The following is a 19,602-nucleotide window of genomic DNA, read 5'->3' on the forward strand; positions in this document are numbered from 1 at the left end:
TGAAAATTGTGTTTGAGTTTGGTCCTTTTTAGAATCACATAATTTCCGTTTATGAGTTTATTCATTTACAGTGATTTGTAAGAGTCTGATACTACTCTTAAAAATCTTTTTTTAGCTATAGAGAAGTCTGAAACTACTTCCGAACATACTTGTCAGCTCTGTGGTGGTTGGTTTGACACAAAGATTGGGTTATCAAATCATGTCAGAGGCCATCTGAAAAGACTTGGGAAAACTAAATGGGATGCTCACAAATCTCCAATCTGTGTTCTGAATGAGATGATGCAAAACGAAGAGAAGTATGAAAAGATCCTGAAGGCGCTGAACAGTCGCCGCATTATCCCCAGACCGTTTGTAGCTCAGAAACTCTCCTCAGGCGATGACTTCCTATCTCACAATGTCTTACCTCTTGATGAATACCACAATGGCCTAAAGACAGAGGCTCTCTCAGTGTCTGCATCAGAGGAAGAAGGGCTGAATTTCTTAAGTGAGTGTGACGAAACAAAGCCTGAACTGCCCAGTGGGAAAAAGAATCAGTCTCTTACACTGATAGAACTTCTTAAAAGTAGAAGGCTAGGCGAAGAAAGGAATTCTGCTATTTCTCCTCACAAGATCCATAACCAGACAGCAAGAAAGAGATTTGTTCAGAAATGTGTTCTTCCATTAAATGAAGACAGTCCGTTGATCTATCAGCCACAAAAAATGGACTTGACTATGAACTCAGGTAAGGATGCTTGTGAGTCTTTCAAGACCATTGAGTTGTGCTTTGTGAGGTGAGCATCCGCGTGACGTGCCTTCTGAGCATCTTCCTGTTCAAACTGCTGCACTGCAGGGCACGCTGGCTCTGCTGTGGCTCCTCAGAGGATGGATGCCCAGCAGCACTGAGCCTCTGCCTCAGTCTTGGTCTGAATGTAAGTTGAGAACAAAAGCAACACACACACACACACACACACACACACACTCACACACACCACCACCCCTAACCCTACCCCAAGCCAAATGACCTGTAAAACTCAGCACTGCTGTGGTATATGTGGGAGGCTCGTGTTTAGTGGCACAGCAGTATTACTGGAAGACCTCTGACGTGTTTCTGCCTGTGCTGCCAAGTGATGCATTCAGGACTGAGCTGCTGGTGTCCCTCTGCTTAGCTAATGCAAGGCAGCACAGAACAGCTTTAGACCAAAGAATGCTGCCTGTCATGTGATACTATTAACCCAAGCAAGAGACTCCTCCCTGAAGCCTTGTTGTGTTGTGTGACTTTAGAGGACTGTAGTGAGTACAATTGTTGGCTTGGCCTTCTGAGGTTCATGGTTGTGCTCTAATGCAGTGGAGCAGGTGCTTGGCTCAGTGCTACTGCTTTGTGTTGAAGGATTTTGAATATATTGGGAAAGACATGGCAGGTAAAGAATTATTCCTAGGTCTGGTTTATACTCGAACACTAGAAGGGTGTTTGGGTTCCTTTGTATGTTTGTTTGTTTGTTTGTTTGTTTTGAGGTTAAGAATGTTGAGAATTTATGTATGTGAGCCCATGTTGACTGTGTTCTTAGCCAAGTAGAAATCGGTCAGTGTGTTAATAAAGAATCAAATTACTGTAATTCTTGTTCGCTTCTTGGCCAGCACCGAATATCTCAATACTTGTATTGCCATTTTGATTTGGGGAAATGTTAGTAGTCTGAAAAAATGCTTTCTCTGATGTAGGATTCTGGGTAGTAGGGTGCTCTCTTCCACATAAAGGGTCTTTTGAAGTTAGTAGTTGTCTTTTTTTCTTTTTGAGAAGGATAAAGTTTAGTGATTATGTTGGCTGTGTTGATCGTGATACAGTGTTTCTTGTGGCCATCATAATACTGTTGAGACACCCATTGAAATGTTTTGGGGGAGTGAGGGTTGTCTGAAAAGTTTAGAGTTTATTTTTCTACATGTTTCCTTTCCTGGTATTGGCTTGTTGATCATTTATTTAGCGCAAAGATTTTAGCAAAAAAACCCTTGAAATCATTAGCTTTCATTATTGATGGCGCATTCGGAGTAATGAGTGTAAGACGCCCTGAGTGGAGCACCGTGTCTAGCAGCTGCTTCGTGGTGTCACCACCTCCTCTCCAGCCTTCGCCACAGAGCCTCACTTAGAATCAAGCCGTTTAAGATTTTGTGGGTAAAACACTTTAATTACCACTTTCTCAACTAGACTTTTTAATTCTTTTTATTGGTAAAATGCTTTGAACCTTCCCAACAGAACTGTGCTATTCAAATCACAAGACTGGATTTCTTATCACAAGATAAGAAAGGATCTGTGTAACACAGAACTCTGCAAGGAGATGATGATAGGTTCACCCCAGAGGAGCTTGGAGGCCCAGCCCACACCCTTGCACTTTCCCAAGGAGCACAGGCTGGCTCTACATACCAGCTGCTGCAGGCTGCTAAGAGTGAACTCCCTTCCCTTAGTTTAAGCTAAGCTAACTCAGTGAGCCATCAGAAGCCATCTTATTAAGGTACTTTTCTACACACACTGAGCTAAGAAAAATTTCCCCTTTTGAAGTGAGAACTGGATCATAGTTTTCTTTGGAATGACAGGCATGCCTGTGAAGCTTATATGTGTGCATTGCAATCTGACGTTTACAAGTGCTGTTGGCCTGTCCAGCCACTTAATGCGCTTGTGCACGAAGGAAGAGTGCTGGGCTTTTGACTGGTACAGGTGTGTCTGAACAGATCTCACAGCAAATCTGTTGGATACAGTGCTCTCTCTTTCTTTCTCCCTTTTAACCACCACAGTGGTGCCAGTAAGTTAGATGAGATCCTTAGCTCCTTAGATCCTTTTGGTAAGCAGCAATTGAATACACATTACATTTCAGCAACTTGTAAACTATTAGATAGGATTTCAATAAATGATTATTTCCATCTGGTAGAGTTGATTTGGGGGAAAATAGCCCATTTGAGGTGAGCTTTTCAGTCTGTATGCTACTCTTTTAAAAAGTATACTATTTTTGATTTTTAAATTTACTTTTCTATGAGTAGATTTTCTAGTAAAGTCACCTCGTTGGTTAACAAACATGAAAAAGATTCCAGTAATGCTGCTTTGGAAAAGGTCACAGTAAAACCTCAGATATATAGAAGGATTTATTAGTCTGTAAAACTGAATCTTCAGGGGGATGTGTCTCAATAACACTCCCTTTGACCACTGTGTAGAATTTTAATGCCCCTTACCTATATTTAGGATTAATAAACCTAGCCCTCAGCATGCATGCCGACGCACACATTTCTGTGTTACTTTGGTTGGCTAATCCAGTTTTGCAGATAATGTCTTTTGTGGATGTTTGTCAGCTTACTCATATACTATGCTTCTGACACCTTGCAAATGCTCTGCTCTTTGATTTGCCTCTTTCAAGCTGCCTGCTTTACTGAATCCCATTTCTTGCGAATCTTAAACTTCTTTTTCTAAATAGAACTGCACAAATCTTTTTTTAATTGTTGTTAAAATCCTCTTTGTAATATTTTTATTTCTCTTGCTCCTTTGAAGTCATTGTTTCTCGAGTGCTTGTTTTCCTGGCCTTTATGTTCTTCCTCATGCCTACAGCTTATATCTACTGTGACTTTGCTGACAAAGAAACACTGTTCATACTGGGCTCACTCTTCTGCTTCTTCACTTTGTCTCTTGGATTGGGATACAGTTGACAGGGACACCATTTATATAAAGAGGAGGAAACAGTTTTAGTTTACTAGCATAGAGCTCTGACTCTGGGTTTTAAGTTTCTTTTACCTGTGTGTGATAGGCTTGCGGTTGTAGACATGGAAGACGACAGACAGGTGGCAGCAAAAGAAGCTGCTGAACGGGCAAGTGAGTGCCGTGAGCACCATGCTCTGCTCCCCACAGCGTGGCACTTAGGGACAGTGCTGTGAGATGCGGGTCTAGGCTTCCCATTGTGTAAGCAAGTTGTGCTCTGGATTTCGGTCATTTGGAGAAGTACTGCATAGCCAAGCTAGAGCTCAAGCCAAGACTGCCTGACCTTGGCTTTTCTCCCCTGGTTACTATTCTGTATTCTTAGATTTCTGTTGGATAATTCTAAAATGAAAGTGGGTTTAAAGTGGGGAGCATTCTAGTGAGTCTAATTAGAGACAGCAGGAGCCCAGGAAATTGCCTAGGCCTGCATTAGCCTTTGGAGGGCTTCTGAGTGTGTCTCACTGAGCACTTAGCAATGTTCTCTGTTCTGATATTTAATGGGTGAAGTGTTCCTCCACTTGACTGTTGCTTCATTAAAAAATACTTTTGTCTCATCTTAAAACTTTTCAAAAAACAATAGTAGTTTAAGGCACTGGTAATTAATATTACCTTTCATGAAAACAAAAATCAAAACCCTTCATTAACATAAAGAAAAGAACATAAAATGAACTGGGTAAAGTCTAGGCCATCAAGGAAGAAGAAGACATTGCAGTTAAATACTAACTGCCAAGTCATAAGTGCTAGGAAATGAGGTGTGTGCTGTCTGTAGGCATAAAGAAGGAAGAACACCACTGTGAAGACCATCTGTGGTGCTGCTCTCCCGCCACTTCCCTTCCTTAACACTCTGAAATAAAGTGTCCCAGTCTCAAGTTAGCTTCCGGCTTTCCCATGCCAACCTAAGACATTTTCATTCAGCATTATTAATGTTTTTGTTTCCCAGACAAGACTCCTATTAGTATCTATAAATTCCACATGCCTATATATTTCCCAGTATCTGTATCACAGGGGCCCTAGAGGGCTCTAGATTATTATAAGGGACTCATTGGTTCACATGAGTAGCAGGCTTAGCCTTATACAAATTAGATAGATTGATAGATGCTAGATGATTGATAGATGCTAGATGATTGATAGATGGTAGATGATTGATTGATTGATAGATGATAGATAGATAGATAGATAGATAGTAGATAGACAGATAGATAATTCATTTATAAACCATACCTCCATATAAGTACATCACACAGTTGGAACAATGAAAAAGAAAAATGGTAGGAACAAAGCCTCTAAGACTAGACTAGTGTGTTTCCTCCTAGTTCAGCTTTCCTTCATGAATAGTTTTACTTGTGTGGTCCAGTCTTGAAGAAAAAGCTTCAGTAGGGGCTGGGAAGGTGGCTCAGTGCTTCAAGTGCTTTCTGCATATGTAAGGATCAGAAATTGTATTGTGGTGTCCAAGTACATGAGTTGAGCGTGGCAACACCTGCAATCCCGGCGTGGGAAGCAGAGAGATGCTGGCCACCCTGTGCAGTTGAAACTGCAGGCTTCCGGCTCAGTGAGAGAACATCTCAGAGTAAACAGGTAACTAAGGTGAAGACCCAGCTTAGGAAACACCCAGCCTCAGCCTCGGGCTCCCCATGTGCATTCACAGATGTCTTCCATTCCTGGAGTGCCGAAAGCTGTGCAGCCACTGGACTATAAACAGTGGCGATCAGAGTTTAAACTCAAAGCCAGATGCCGCAGTAATTCTTCTTGACTGGCTGGCGTTGAAATGAATAAGAAGTATTTGCCATCAGAGCTTAAGCATGGGACATCAGCAGCAGTCACCTCAAATGAAAACTGCTTAAGGTTAGCACACAGCTTGGTGCTGTCCACCTCACCCCTCAGCAGTTCTGGTGCCTGCTTAGGCAGGCTACCTTCTGAGCAGATCAGGAGTGAGGGGCACATGCCTGTCCCTGCTTCCCTGCTCTCTGTCCCCTTGTTTGTTAAACACCTGCACGAAAATGAACATGCACATGTACTCCATACACACAAAAAAGGATCACACAGTGTAGTCAAACTTACTTTTAAAAACTATCCGTGAGACAGTATCCATATCTTAGCTCTAATTTGTCTCAGTACAACTCACCCAGTATAAGGAATAAGAACATAATCTGTGTTTATGTGGCAGTAATGTGTCATTTATTCAGACTTGGGCAACATAATGAATTGTTCTGGTTGAGTACATTTTCTAAGATTAGTTCTTTAGTGCCAAGGTTGTTTGTTTGTTTGTTTTTTTAATGTTACTTCTGCCCTGTAAAATGGATGGGTAAATGTAACCTTATCCCTTTTAGACTAGCCTAAAAGGGGATACAGTAATTGTTTTATTGTGCCAGCAAAGGCACCCAGAGATTCTTGGCAGGTAACACTGATTAGCAGGCCTGCAGTTCCTGCTGTGGCTCAAGCATTGTGCTGAGCGTACAGAGGCAGGTTGAGTGTTTTATGTAGTGGAAACAAACACGTGGACATGACTGTGATAAGAAGACAGATGGGCAAGTGTGTGCGTGAGCTCCTCGCTGTGCAGTGTAGAGGGAGATGGAAGAAGGATGCCTGGTGCGCTTGAGCAGGACTAGCGAGGTTCTGACAGGCAGGCAGGGTTGCCCCATGGAGGGGTTTGTGGTCACTGGCTCTGTAAATGCTGGGATTTTAACCCATTGGGGTTTTGGTTGTTTTTTTTTTTTTTTTTTTTTGGTATGCTAAAAAAATGTGTCAAAAAGGAGCTACACCCCATCCCAGCATGTGTCGTTTGATTTGAACCTCAACCTTAGCTGGTTGGAACAGAAAATTAGGGTCTAAAGAGGAAAGGAATCATACTTGAAAAAGGAGGGGATGTTGTGGGAAAATGAAATGTTTATTAAGAATCCTGGGAGGCAAGAGGTAAGGAATTAAATAAGTTAGATGGTGAAGTAAGTCAAGTAGAAGACATGGGAATAATTCAATGCTGGAACTTACTTTGTAATGAAGCAAAATCTTTGTGTCTTTGGACTCTCTATGCAGTTCTCCTCCTAGAACGCATTCTGTAGACCAGGCAGCTATAACTCGAGATTGTGTGCCTCTGCCTCCTGAGTACTAGGATTAAAAGCATGTACCACCATGCCAAGCTCAAAATCCCGTTTAATTCCTTCTTAAAAGGACTTTTGTGATGCTTTGTAAACTATTTTTTGAATAAAATATTTGGTTAGACGGAGAAGTTCATTTTAAGACTTAAATTAAGAGTAATTTTAATACATGAGCCATTAGAGTAATGACAATAGGAATGCAAAGTGGGGCAGTGAGTGTGTCTGTTAGGAGAGTGAGCTGGAGATGCGGCTCAGGGTGGGCAGGGTGTCTGTAAATAGCCACTCACACAGGTGGCCACAGATGAAATTTAGTTTTATGATGCCTGATTTTGCTTGTTTCCGGTTCGAGTTTAATTCTGTTTGATTGTGTTCTTCCGCTGCCTGGCTCCAGTCTTATTTAGTTTTATTACTTGTTAGTTTTCTAGTATTTACTTCTTATATGTTATAATTTTCTTAATGTTCTGTGATTTCTCATCTAATGTGAATTCTTGAGTGCTGTTAATGATCTGGATTAAGGTACACTTATAAAATACATTGTTAGCTAGAACTAAATGTAGGTGTTTTACTGTCATTGGCTTTATAGGTATTCCCCTGGTTAGTAGTATTTGTCAGCTTGAGGAAAGCCACAGCTGTTTGAGAAGATGGAACCTCAGTTAAGAAACGTCCTCTCTAGATTGGCCTGTGTGGCATTTTTTGATTAATGACTGATGTAGGAGGGTCTGGGCCCATGGTTCTCTGTGGTACAAGAAGGCAAGCTAAGCAAACTGTGAGGAGCCAGCCAGTAAGCAGCAGTCCTCTCTGGCTTCAGCTTCAGTTTCAGTTCCTGCCCCAGATTCCCTCAGTTATATCCTGACAGTTGGAAGATTAAATAAACCTTTTCCTCCCCAAGTTCTTTTGGTTATGTCGTCTTATCATAGCAGCAGAAACCCTGAGCCAGGCAGCACACACAGGGGTGTGGACTGCTCTTGTGAGGTCAGGCTAGCATAATGGCTCCTTGGAGACTTCACTACTGACTTAGAAGTGCAAGAGTAGGATTTACTTTGTTTGTTTGTTTGTTTATTGGTTTATTTATTGGTTTATGTAGGGGGTTGAAGAATAATGTTAACTCTTGCTATTCAGTGTTATATTTAATGCTCTTAGTTAGAAAATTCCTTGAAAATACCTTATCTGTTTTTACTTTTGAACTTTGTAGGAATATGTAAAATCTTAAAAATGATTAAAAGCCAAATCAAAATCATTGAAACCAAAAATGTGCTGCATTAAGATTTATCTATCTTATTGAACTTGAACGTGACTGGAGGTGGATTTGACTTTATTAAACATTTGTTTAATTGTTCCTAAAATGATATCTTAGAAATATAGAAGCTTATAGAGGGTAGGAATTTGGTTAAAATGTTTTTAAGTAATTCTTTTTTAAAAGGTAACTCAAACAGATTCATTATTATTTTGTTCTATATTTTATATGTGCCTTAGTCTAAGAAAAATAGTCTCCTTGGTAATACTCACTTTGCCAATACTGTTGAATAAAACAGCATATAACCTCAGCTCACCTTAGAAAGAAAATTTTAACTTGTTTCCTTATTAACACAAAGAAATAATATGTTTGTTCTTCTATTTTTTATCATTTATGTCTAGTTATCCTTCATATATATGGATATATTTGTACTTTGAAACAACAGTGGGTACATCTACAAATTGTGCTTTTTCCCGTTTCTACCACATTGACTTTAAATGTAAATAAAATGCTACTTTCCAAGTCATTTACATATCATCCTTTACAGGTGAAATATTGAAATGTTTTTAGGTACATTTGCCCCTAATTGTTTATTTTGATTTGTATTCAGTTATTATTTTATAGTCATTGAAAACAAAGTGTTAAAATTGTTGTGTGCAATTTAGGATGCTAAGGAAAAATCTCCCCAATCTCAGAGTGAAAATGTCAAGGGGAAGTGGGGCTGGCGCATTCAGTGCCCACATTCAGGAGGCTGGGGCAAGGGATCTCTGAGTTCCAACACAACCAGAGCTACACATTGAAACCCCATTTGCAAAGATAAACAAAAGATGATTCTATACTAACTGTCTTTAGATCTTGGATAGAAGAGAAATGTGGTGGTGGAGACTGTGCAAGAGAATCCTCGCTGGTGGAAGGGAGGGGGTGTGGGTGTCCTTGTTCTTAGCCCCCTTTGCATGAGTGCTCCATTATGGTACTAGGTACTTAAGACATGGCACTGGATACAGTTGTACAGTCCCATGCAAAATGCTTACCTAGCAGCCTTTGAAAGGTATGAAATGTTTCAAGAGTATAGCAGCAGAGCATTAAGTACATATGTGGAGCCTGATGCGGCTACACATCTATAAAGCTAGTTTTGTGGCCTCTGTGAAGTCTTTTATTTGCTTGAATCTTGAACCTTGGAGGATTACTGGCAGCAGTTAGAACTGAGTTCCTCAGACTCATTTGAGGACCCCTTGGGACGAGGATCTTTTTCCCACCTCCCAGCTGCTTCGTCGGCCTCCACCACCAGCTTTCAGTGGGGCTAGGCTGGTGTTTACCTCCGTTTGATAGCTTAATTCTTGCTGTTCTTTTCCAAATAAACCCCTAGTTGCTTTTGCTTTCCCAACTCGAACATGCTAACTGCATTAAAAAAAAAATAATTTCTTCCTCCTAGCTGGGCTCTAACATTCTACTTGGGCTCTATCTGGTGTGGCCGTTATGTCTCATTGTAACCATCGCTCATAGAAAGGATGGCTTTGTCCAGGTTTCTCTGCCTCGCACGTGCTTACTTGTTCCTGTAGCATGGTGCACTTTAACACAGAGGCCCCCACCAGGTGTTAATGGAGGACTTCCTACCTTCCAGAATTAGGAGTGTGTTTATTTGGAGATTTAAATTGTTGCCAAGAAGTAACGCTATTGTTAGAAATAACTGGAAATGTGAAAACACCTTTAGAGCTACATGACCAGAGGATGCTGGAAGATTTGGCAGTCATGCTTACAAAAAGGCTTGTGCTGCTATGTGTGGAACACAGAAATTCTGATGAGGGGTGAGAAGAAAGAGTTCTTAAGCGGTTGTGATTGGAACATTGGTAGAAATATGGACAGAAAAAGCCATTCCGTTGAAGGCTCAGACAAAAACAAGAAACAAGGTATTAGAAGCTAAGTGTAGAGGTCCTCTTTGTTATCTTGCTGCGAAGACTGTGGGACACAGAATGGAGGACTAGGCTGTCGGGTGCTGACAGCAGTGCTAGGCAGCAGAGTGCCCACCTTAGCTGCCATGAGCAGTGTGAGCACAGCCACAGTCTAAAGCTGCAGCTCCTTCTACAGTGTGGAGAAGCCTGTGGGCCCGTGACAGCTCACACCAAAGTATCCTGCGTGATCTAGTAGACCCACTGCTCCAAAAGATACATGTGGGAAGCTTTGCCCTTCTAAGTGGCATTAGGCCAGCAAGCCCTCAGAACCTGAGAACTGCAGGAGCAGCTTCCCCAGGGATGAGCAGTGTACCCCCTGAGGGTAGCACCCAGTAGACGGGGGCCAGGGGCCAAACTCCTGCAGAGAGCCTACCTAGAGTGGAGTGTAGACTTGTTGGATTGAGGGTCTTGTGAGACCCTAGGTCTGTGGGAACCCGAGTCAGGGACAGCTGTAAGCATGAGGCCTCCACCTAGGAGATGGAGTTCTGCTCAAGGTAGAGCTGAGCTGTAGGTGACGCACTGCCTAATGCCTGTGGGACCAGGCTCTTGAGTGTGTGGGGGGGGGGGGGCTCGAGAAAGGTGTGGGGGGATCTGGAGAAAGAAAGGTGGTTCTGGAGCTTTAAGGTTAAATGTTGTTCTTCCTAGCTGTGGCTGTGTATAGGACAAGTTTCTTGCTGTTTGAAGGGAGAGTATCTGTGCTGTGTGGGGAAATAGAATGCTTGTCTGAGGTCACAGAACTGCTTCTGGACAGAAGCCTGTAAGGTGAGTCATGGCTCCAATCTCACCCACTCACAGGACTGGAGCTGGTCCTGACACTCTCAGGATAGAGTGGAGGTGTCTGGTGTGTTGAAGATAAGAGTTTTTAGGAGGATAGAAGTCTAAGTCTGGGTTTAAATGTTCCCTCTAAAACTGTTTTATTGCCAAGGTATAGGTTTTAACTGATGAACAGTCTTTGATTTATTTCAGTGAGTGGTGTTTTTTATTATTATAATTTCGTTTGTTTTTTAAAAGTCTTCAGAACTACAGGGCTATGTCCTCAGGAAGTGATTACTGCTGTTACTGTGGAAATGACTGGGGACTATAGGAGTGTTGAGAATAATGAGTTTGTCCAGTGGCCTCGTTTTCTGTTTGCACACCCATCTTACTGCCACGGTATTGCTGAGCAGGAAGGCCCTCGGGAGAAGATGGCACCACACTCATAGATGCCCCAGCCACAGGATTGTGAACCAAATACACGTTGGTGATTTCCATTCCCTCAGTCTATAGCATTCTGTTACAACAGCAGACAGCTTCACACTAAGGCACACAGAATACACCAGTAGTCAGTTGAAGAAGCTCTTAAGTAACTGGGTAGGGATGGATAAGCAATTAAAAATGTTAATGGTGAACATGGTGTACTTCCTGGTCACAGAGCTTTCAGGTAATGCTGAATAAGTCCTCATCCTCTGAAGTCATTTGTTACAATGAAGAAGAAAAGGAAACACTCTCCTCTCAGAAGCAATTACTGGTACACAGCGAGCAGAGCAATGGGAAGCACAGAAGATTTCACATGATGACGTCAATGCTGAAAGTAACCCGTGTTTCTTGTGTATAAAATGAAGTAATTGTCAGAACAGACTTGACTCTGGGTGTGTTGTGTCGTCTAATGGCATACTTGATACCTGGCTCCTGTGAGGTCTTTTTGAGGTTCTTCCATATTTACTAAAACACGACTGCTTTATTAAGAGATTGTAAAGCCTTTGTATATATAACTTTGCATCTCAATTTACTCTTGACCAGTAATTTTGCAGTAACAGGGGAGGTCTTCCGTAAAATCAGATAACCTCAGAGATTTTTAACCAAGTCTTTTGGAGCCCTGGTTTGCTGCATGTTCTGCATTCTGAGTGGCATGTGATGGCCTGCTTCTGTTCCACAGCAGCAGCACAGTTACAGAGCCAGAAAGCCAACCATCATCAGACACGAGTGTGCGCAGTTAGATTTAAAATGCTGAAAATTGGTGGATCTAGAATGCTTCTGTGGCAGACATGTTTGTACACTATTCTTTGCATTCAAGAGAACATTTTGTGACAGTAGTCTCTGATGCAGCAGGTGCTGTATGAATGTCTTCCTTATGTACATGTTTATGTTACTTGGGTTTTTTACCCGCTTTTCTAAATGTATAGACAACATTCCAGGGGTAGGCCGGAGGCTTGTAATTAACTGTCTTGTTCAGCTACTCACTTCACCTACAAAACAGTGTTTCGGGAACCAAGGGATTTTAAAATAACAAAGACTTAGACAGGTAGACATGCAGGTTTTACTCCCAGGAGTCTGAGATTTGAAATATTTTAACCTTAGTAAAGGAGTGAATTTCCAAGAACTTCTCTATCTTGGAAGCCTAGTCAGCAGAGTTTATTAGCTACATAATAACAGCTGCCCTATTTTCTGGTGTCATGACACCTTCAAATACTAACACTGGAATTTTGATGGCTTTATCTACAGTTTTAGATGTGATCATTCATAAAACAGCTTTTAGAGTCGTACAGCATCAGAATTCAGAATATCTTGTTCTTCCTCGTTCATGTGAATATTCTCATCTTCTAAGTGTAGGCTGTCCAGTTGCATATTTCAGACATCACAGCATGTCTCCTCAACTGAGCTTGGTAGCATATGATACATCATTGACCTCTTCTTACTGTATCTCTCCCCATTTGCTGACAGTGGCATTATATGAAGATTGTTTGTAAGGACTGTCAATGCATTTTATTTGTGTCCACAGTAATTTACTTACATTCAACTAGGAATATTTTTTTTTTTGTAATGTGGCAAGTTTAACAGCCAATAAGCTCTCCACAGAAAGAGTGTACCTGTGATCTAACACTAACCCTTGGCTGTGTCCTACATCACAGAGGCAGGCATTCTGTGGATTTACCTCAGAGGCGGAGGGAGTAACTGATTTCTAGTATTTCTCTGAACTCTTTTCATAGTGTGAATCACTTAGAAGTCATTCAAATTCTAAATTGTCCATTGTAGCCACTGTGAAAAAGAAGTGTATGGCGTTTGATCATTCATGTTACGTGAGATGAAGAACTGCGTTTCTCTATGTTAGACTGCTTTGCAATACAGTGCATTTAAGCACATGGTGTGGCCGTGTTAGGAAGGGGCTGTTGCCCATAGTTTGTTTTGGTATAAGAGATTTCCAGTCGCACAGCATCTAAATGCTAAGGGTTAAATTATTAGGTTTGGCCTGATTTGTTTGTTCCAGAAGCATTTGTTGAGTCTCTGCTCTGTACCCGGCTGCTGACTGACATAACACATAACCAATGACAACATGAGAATTTTCCATTTTTATTTGTCTTTGAATTAGTCATTCTTCAATACCTGACTGTTAGTCATACTTTGCTGATTATTAGTCTCTTGTTTTAATGATGAATAGAAAAAAAACCCTGTGAGTCTTATTCTTAGTTTTTACCTTTAAATAAACAGGTGACAAGAAGCTGGCCATCATGACTGAGCTCTTCCACTTATTACAGTTTTAGTTTGCTGTGTGCATTTCTGTTACCTCCCCACTTGTCTGCTGTGAGGAACTGTGCTCTCTGGCTTTGTAATGGCAGCATTGTTGTTTTGGAATCATACTTGGAACAGCCCACATCGCAGGTTCATTGAGCTGCCCGCCCGCCCGCCCTGTTCTCTTACTTGGAATTGTTTCACGGGATTTCGTGGATGAGAGAAGCCATTTGAATGATTCTTGTGTTGCATTTGGATCCTCCACTTGAAACCCTAGGGATGAACTCTTACTGCTCCTCTGCTCCTTGCCAAGCAGCATCTGCAGTCACTGTCACCCCTTTGCCCAGAGGGTCCAAGGACTATAGAACACTGTCCTATCCACTAGTTCAACGATAAAAGCATTTTCTTTCAGTGACTTACATATTGGAATAAATAATTAAGGGGAAAGTAATGGGAAAATGTCAAAGCCAACACTAAAGTATTTGGTATATCCTTAATAAAAGCTTTCTGTTTAACTCACATTTTAATAACAAACCACTGGAGAAAATATAGTGTGAAAAACTGTAAAGAATAGTTGGCTTCAAACACTGGATCCAGCTGTGAACTCAGATAATACACATTTATAGTTACTTTCTAATAAAGCTCACACGTTTGCATGATTGTACATGTAACATGTTGTTTACAAAGGAAAACTGAGCTATGTTTGCTCTTGAATTTCTATGGAAATTGGCTTTTCATTGAGCGTTGTATATATTGTTGATGCTCTAATGCTCAGTTTGCTAGGGTGACTTACTAGAATAATAATCAAGTGCATATTTAATTAAAGAACACTAAAAAGTTGTGGTTTTCCTAGAAATAAGATATTTAGAATTATATATGATTAGAAGTAAAGATTCTCTGTATTGTAACTGAGAACTGAGCTCCCAGTTCTTTAGCACATTTTCTCAGGTGTGCCTGAGTGTCATGAGCTGAATCTGGCGGCTCGTGAGAGTGGCACAAGCCGCTGAGAGTCCGTGTGCACCCCGGAAATGAGGCCGAACAGAGGCTTGCCCGGTGTAATTGAGCTGTTGTGACCTCTCTTATGTAGGCATGTTTTAAATATATGAGGAATTTTAAGTTTTTCTTTTCCTTTTTTAGCCATAGATTGTAAGCAGAAAAAATCAAGGTCAAGATCTGGAAGCAAGAAGAAAATGCTAACGTTACCTCATGGTGCTGACGAGGTGTACATTCTCCGATGCAGGTATATGCCTCCATTGCCCATGTGCTGTGCTCCCTTTTTCAGGTGTCCTTTGAGACACAGTAGTTGGCATTTTTATTTTGTGGCTTGCTCAACAATAAAGTGATCATTTTTTAGAGACAGGCTTAGAATCTTAATTTGTGTGTGTGTGTGTATGTTTGCTTCAACAACTATAATAAAGTGAGGTTTGTACATTAGCCAAATGCTGTATTATACTGTACTTGATAGAAGTGGTGTATTAATTGTTGTGCTTTATATCCTTGATTAATTTGGTTTGGTTTATTTCTACTGTCTTAAGTTCTTGCTTATTGAGAACACATTTACACCTTTTTTTTTTCCTTCATAACACACCTTCCTTCATGCACCTTACAGATATAACCATAGACATCATGTATTTCTGCATTAGAAAAGGGTCTTTCACGAGATATACTTTGGAATAATTCTTGTGAATGAATTTTGATGGTCTAAAAGTCTTTACTGGGGCAGGAGTGATGGCTCAGTAGCTGAGAGCCCTGGCTGCTCTTTTGGAGGACCCATGCTTGACTCCCAGTGCCCTACGACTGTCTGTAGTTTCAGTCTTGGGATTCTACATCCTTTTCTGGTCTACAGGGACACAGGCATTCCCATTTGGTGTACAGACAAAACAGCAGGCAAAATACCCATCATACACATATTTTTAGACATTATTAATCTTAAATAATATTCCAATCTCTATTAAAATTATTGACATTTCCTAAATCTATTAATAAAGGTGTGAATTGATTGTTTCAAGTTAATTTAAACCAGTGGTTCTCAGCCTTCCTTATGCCAAGTCCCTTTAATAGAGTTCCCTATGTTGTAGTGACTCCAGCCATAAAATTATTGTTGCTACTTCATACCTATATTTTTTGCAATGTAAATATCTGATATGCAGGATGGCCTTTGGTGACTCATGTGAAAGGGCTATTTGAACTACAAGGGGGTTGTGACCCACAGATTGAGAACCATTGATTTAAACTTAGCTATGTTCCATGTGGTATATTGCAAGATTTATTTCTTACATTGTAGGCTTTACATAGAGTTAGTGTTATTAAGAGAACTATTATTATCTGCTTCTCTTACAGGTTTTGCGGCCTCGTCTTTCGGGGACCATTGTCTGTTCAGGAAGACTGGATCAAGCACTTACAGCGTCACATTGTAAATGCTAATCTTCCACGGACGGGAGCTGGCATGGTGGAGGTCACATCACTGCTTAAAAAACCCGCCTCTCTCGCAGAGACGTCGTTGTCCTTACTGATGGCAGAAGCAGCATCCTAGAACCAGGAATCCTTTTCCATAGCAAATTTAATTGGATGTAAATTTAAAATTTTGTCTTTTTTTTTTTTTGTAAGCCACATGAAAGTATCCATTATAAATACTAAAGTAGGAAGAATGGGGGACCGTAAATTAGAGTGGCATCAGAGCAAACAGTGCTTCAGACAAGACAGTAAGTAGTCGCATATTTTATATAGGGTGGAAATGTGTTTTTAAGGTTTACTAAGTTTTGTTGGCTGAGTTTACGCAACTAAAGGTCCTACATCTGAGAGCCATTTGTAAAGTGTTGCACATGAATCCTTACAGACAGACTTACTGAAAGATTATGTTCTCTGCAGTGTTACCAGAATCAAGGCTCTGGTTTTTCCCCACACGTACATAGAAAAATAAGATATTATATTTTGTTGGTATGTATTTAGTGTTTTGTATAATACCAGGAACTGCTAACTAAATTTACTCAACTTAGGGCATTAAATATCATGTACTTCATAGTTTGAGACTGTTCCCCCAAATAGGGCAGAGTACTATTCTATCTAGATGTGTAAGTGTTTTTTTTAAATCATAATGGAACGGTTTATATATATATATATATATATATATAAAAATATATACTGAAAAGTTGGAGGGAGATTTGTTTAAACAAGTATTTCTAAAAGAAATATTGTACATAGTCCTGGGAATTATTTGTGGTAAGGAAATATTCTTACTCTGTTGTGTTTCTCAGACAATGAAGTGGTGCGTCCATGCTACCTCCTGCTTTGTCAACAAAGATGCTCTTTACCCTTTCCATTTGTATCATAATAGATTTTAAAAATCTAATGTTCTTTATTGCAAGACATACTTTTGTTAACAGATTGTTTCTTTGTAATGTTTTACGTACAGTTTGCCATGCTTACAGGACAGGGTTGTCTCTTTATTTAACATTGTAGAAATGTAATTAATGAACAAGGCTCACTACACAATTTAGAATAGGCTTTCTCATTTATATTATCTTCCAAATTTGATCATTTAGCAAAACTATTAATACACAAAATATTTCTACATATGATGAGAATGTTTACAATTTCAATTTTAGAACTTGTTTTGGATGTGATTATATGTATGGAAATTGTGTAACACTATGCTCATGCTGAGAACCGACATAACAGAATTACTGAAATAAATGTGCTGTGAGGAATGGACAGTACGGTGCAGGTGTCTTGGTCATGATAAACTGTGATGATACCTTTAAACACTTTCCAAAAACAACTTCGTTCCTTTCATCCAAAATGAGCATTGTTTACAAACAGCGGTTTGTACGCAAGCACCATTCCACGTCATTTCATGGAGTTGCTAATATAGTTGAACCAAGGATACGCATTGATACTTTTCATCATTTGTAAATAAAGTTAAAAACAGTTAAACAAAGGAGTGTTTTGCCAAAAACAACTTCATTCCTTTCATCCAAAATGAGCATTGTTTACAAACAGTGGTTTGTACACAAGCACCATTCCACGTCATTTCATGGAGTTGCTAATATAGTTGAACCAAGGATACGCATTGATACTTTTCATCATTTGTAAATAAAGTTAAAAACAGTTAAACAAAGGAGTGTTTTGGTAGAGTACACACACACACACACACACACACCCCTCACTGCCAGTGAAATTACTTTCCTATGGTATATCTCCTTGCCAGAAATCACTAAATAAAAAGACTTCAAGAATTACAGTGCCTCTAACGTGAAACATTTGTTATTTTTTATTTCATGGGAAATAGTCCATGAAGTTGTTTTATTTAGTTAGATTGTTTATATTATTGAGTTACTTTCATTTTCTAGAAACACTACATGGGTCAATATATTTTATGTGAAGAAATAATTTCCCCTGTTATGGTTATTGAACATCTTAATTAGGTGCTAATTAATGTGTAAAACCAGGGGGTTGTGCTGTGTTTTATCTGAGCCAAGGGTTCCCTGAACCCTAAGGAATGAGATAATGGAAGGACTTTTGAACTCTTGAAAAGGCCAGAAGGAAACTTTGTGTTTGTCTGAAATGATTAAGGTGTACCTTAAACTTCACATTTCATTACTCTTGACTGAGGATATGCCAAGTGCATGTTGATATTGATCACCACTTACCGAGCATACCCCATTGAATTTGCATATGTGTATTTCAGTGTGTGTATGTGCTCTGTCTGTTTGGGGACAGTCTCACGGATTTCTCTGGGCTGGCTTTGAACTCGAAATCCTGCATCTCAACCTCTGACGTTCCTGAGACTGAGTACACCAGTGTGACACTATCTATCCCTTACTCAATATAACTTTTGAAACTGAACCATATGCTAACAAAGCAAGTAGAATTCAGAAGTTTAGGGGAAAAAATGACAGGATTCCTAGTTGGAAGACTTGGGATTTTTAGAGCCTCTTAGATTTAATTATGATTTTTTTCCTAATCATGACAGCTGTCAACATGTAGGAATGCAAGAAGAATTAGTATAGCCTCAGAGTTCAGAATTAAAACCAAGATCCTCCCACGTGGCGTAGAGTTGTGTCCTTGGCAAATGAGAATGCTTGGACTTTCTTTACCTCTTCCTTCCTCCCCCCTCCCCTCCCGTCCTCTCCTCTTTTCTCTATTATTTACTTTCTAGGAACCATCTCTTCACTTCTCTTTGTCAGGAGGGCACAGCACACATGTGCAGAGTCAGAAGGAGCTTGTTAGATAGATATTCCTTGCACCATGTGGGCTGAGTGGTCAGACACAGGCTGCTCGCCTGTCCAAGCTCTCTCTGCTGAGCCACCACACACACTCATCTGTTTCTTGATCTTGTTTTATTGTTCTAGCGAACAATAAAATTTTGCACATGTATTGAGAGTGATTAGAATGGGTACATTTGCCACACTTCTTCAGTTTTTCAATATGTATAATGTTGAGTATAGCTTTGTATAAACATCCTTTGTTACGTTCCTCTGTGCCTGGCTTATTTTTCAGGAGTTTTGAAATTTGTCAAAGGCCATTTCTCCAGTTGTGTGCTATCGGCCTTTAAGTCTATACATTGTATTTAACATTAATGACTTTACTGTGTTACACCAATCTCAATGAAAACTTGTGATGGAATCAAATCGGTCAGGGCATGTGTTTGTTCTTACTGCTATGCTCTTGAATACCAACTGGTTTGTATGGATTTTATTGAATTTTTGTGCTGTGTTGCCTCTCTTGGCTGTCAGCTTGACACACTGTAAAAAGTCGCCTCCATCAGATTGGTCTGGGAGCTTGTCTGGGGGCTTCTTCATTAAGATTAGAGGGCCCAGCCCACTCTGGCTAGTACTGCCTCTAAACAGGTGAGCCTATGCTATACAAAAAAGCCAGGGGGAGCAAGCCAGGCGGCCAGTGTCCCTTTGTGGTCTGTGTCTGCCATGGTTTCCCTCCATGGTACATAAGGGTTTGACCTGAGAGTTAGAAGGTGAAATAAACGTTCTCTTCTCCAGGCTGCTTTTGGCCGTGGTCTTCATCATATCACAGCCCAGAAAAGAAACTGGCAGGTTCACAACTCACTTAGGGAAACGGATGCTTATTTCTCTTTTGCTGTGTCCTTATCTGGCCTTAGTCTCATAAAATGAGTTTAGG

General features: G+C 40.3%; 1 protein-coding gene across 12 annotated transcripts in view; it reads left to right on the forward strand.

Annotated features, from left to right (window-relative positions):
- Positions 1–17,705, forward strand: part of Znf644 (zinc finger protein 644) — an 83,673-nt gene extending 65,968 nt beyond the window's left edge. For 11 of the 12 annotated variants that reach the window (XM_052198045.1, XM_052198042.1, XM_052198048.1 and 8 more), the window contains 3 exons: positions 116–721; positions 14,605–14,707; positions 15,808–17,705. In XM_052198045.1, coding sequence (XP_052054005.1) covers positions 116–721; positions 14,605–14,707; positions 15,808–16,000 — 902 coding nt within the window. In that variant the 3' untranslated portion in view covers positions 16,001–17,705. The remainder of the gene's footprint in view (positions 1–115; positions 722–14,604; positions 14,708–15,807) is intronic. The other variant, XM_052198050.1, reaches the window with a different exon arrangement.
- The last annotated feature ends 1,897 nt before the right edge of the window (positions 17,706–19,602 follow it).

The sequence above is a fragment of the Apodemus sylvaticus genome, chromosome 11 (assembly GCF_947179515.1).
Source record: "Apodemus sylvaticus chromosome 11, mApoSyl1.1, whole genome shotgun sequence".
Classification (NCBI taxonomy): domain Eukaryota; kingdom Metazoa; phylum Chordata; class Mammalia; order Rodentia; family Muridae; genus Apodemus; species Apodemus sylvaticus.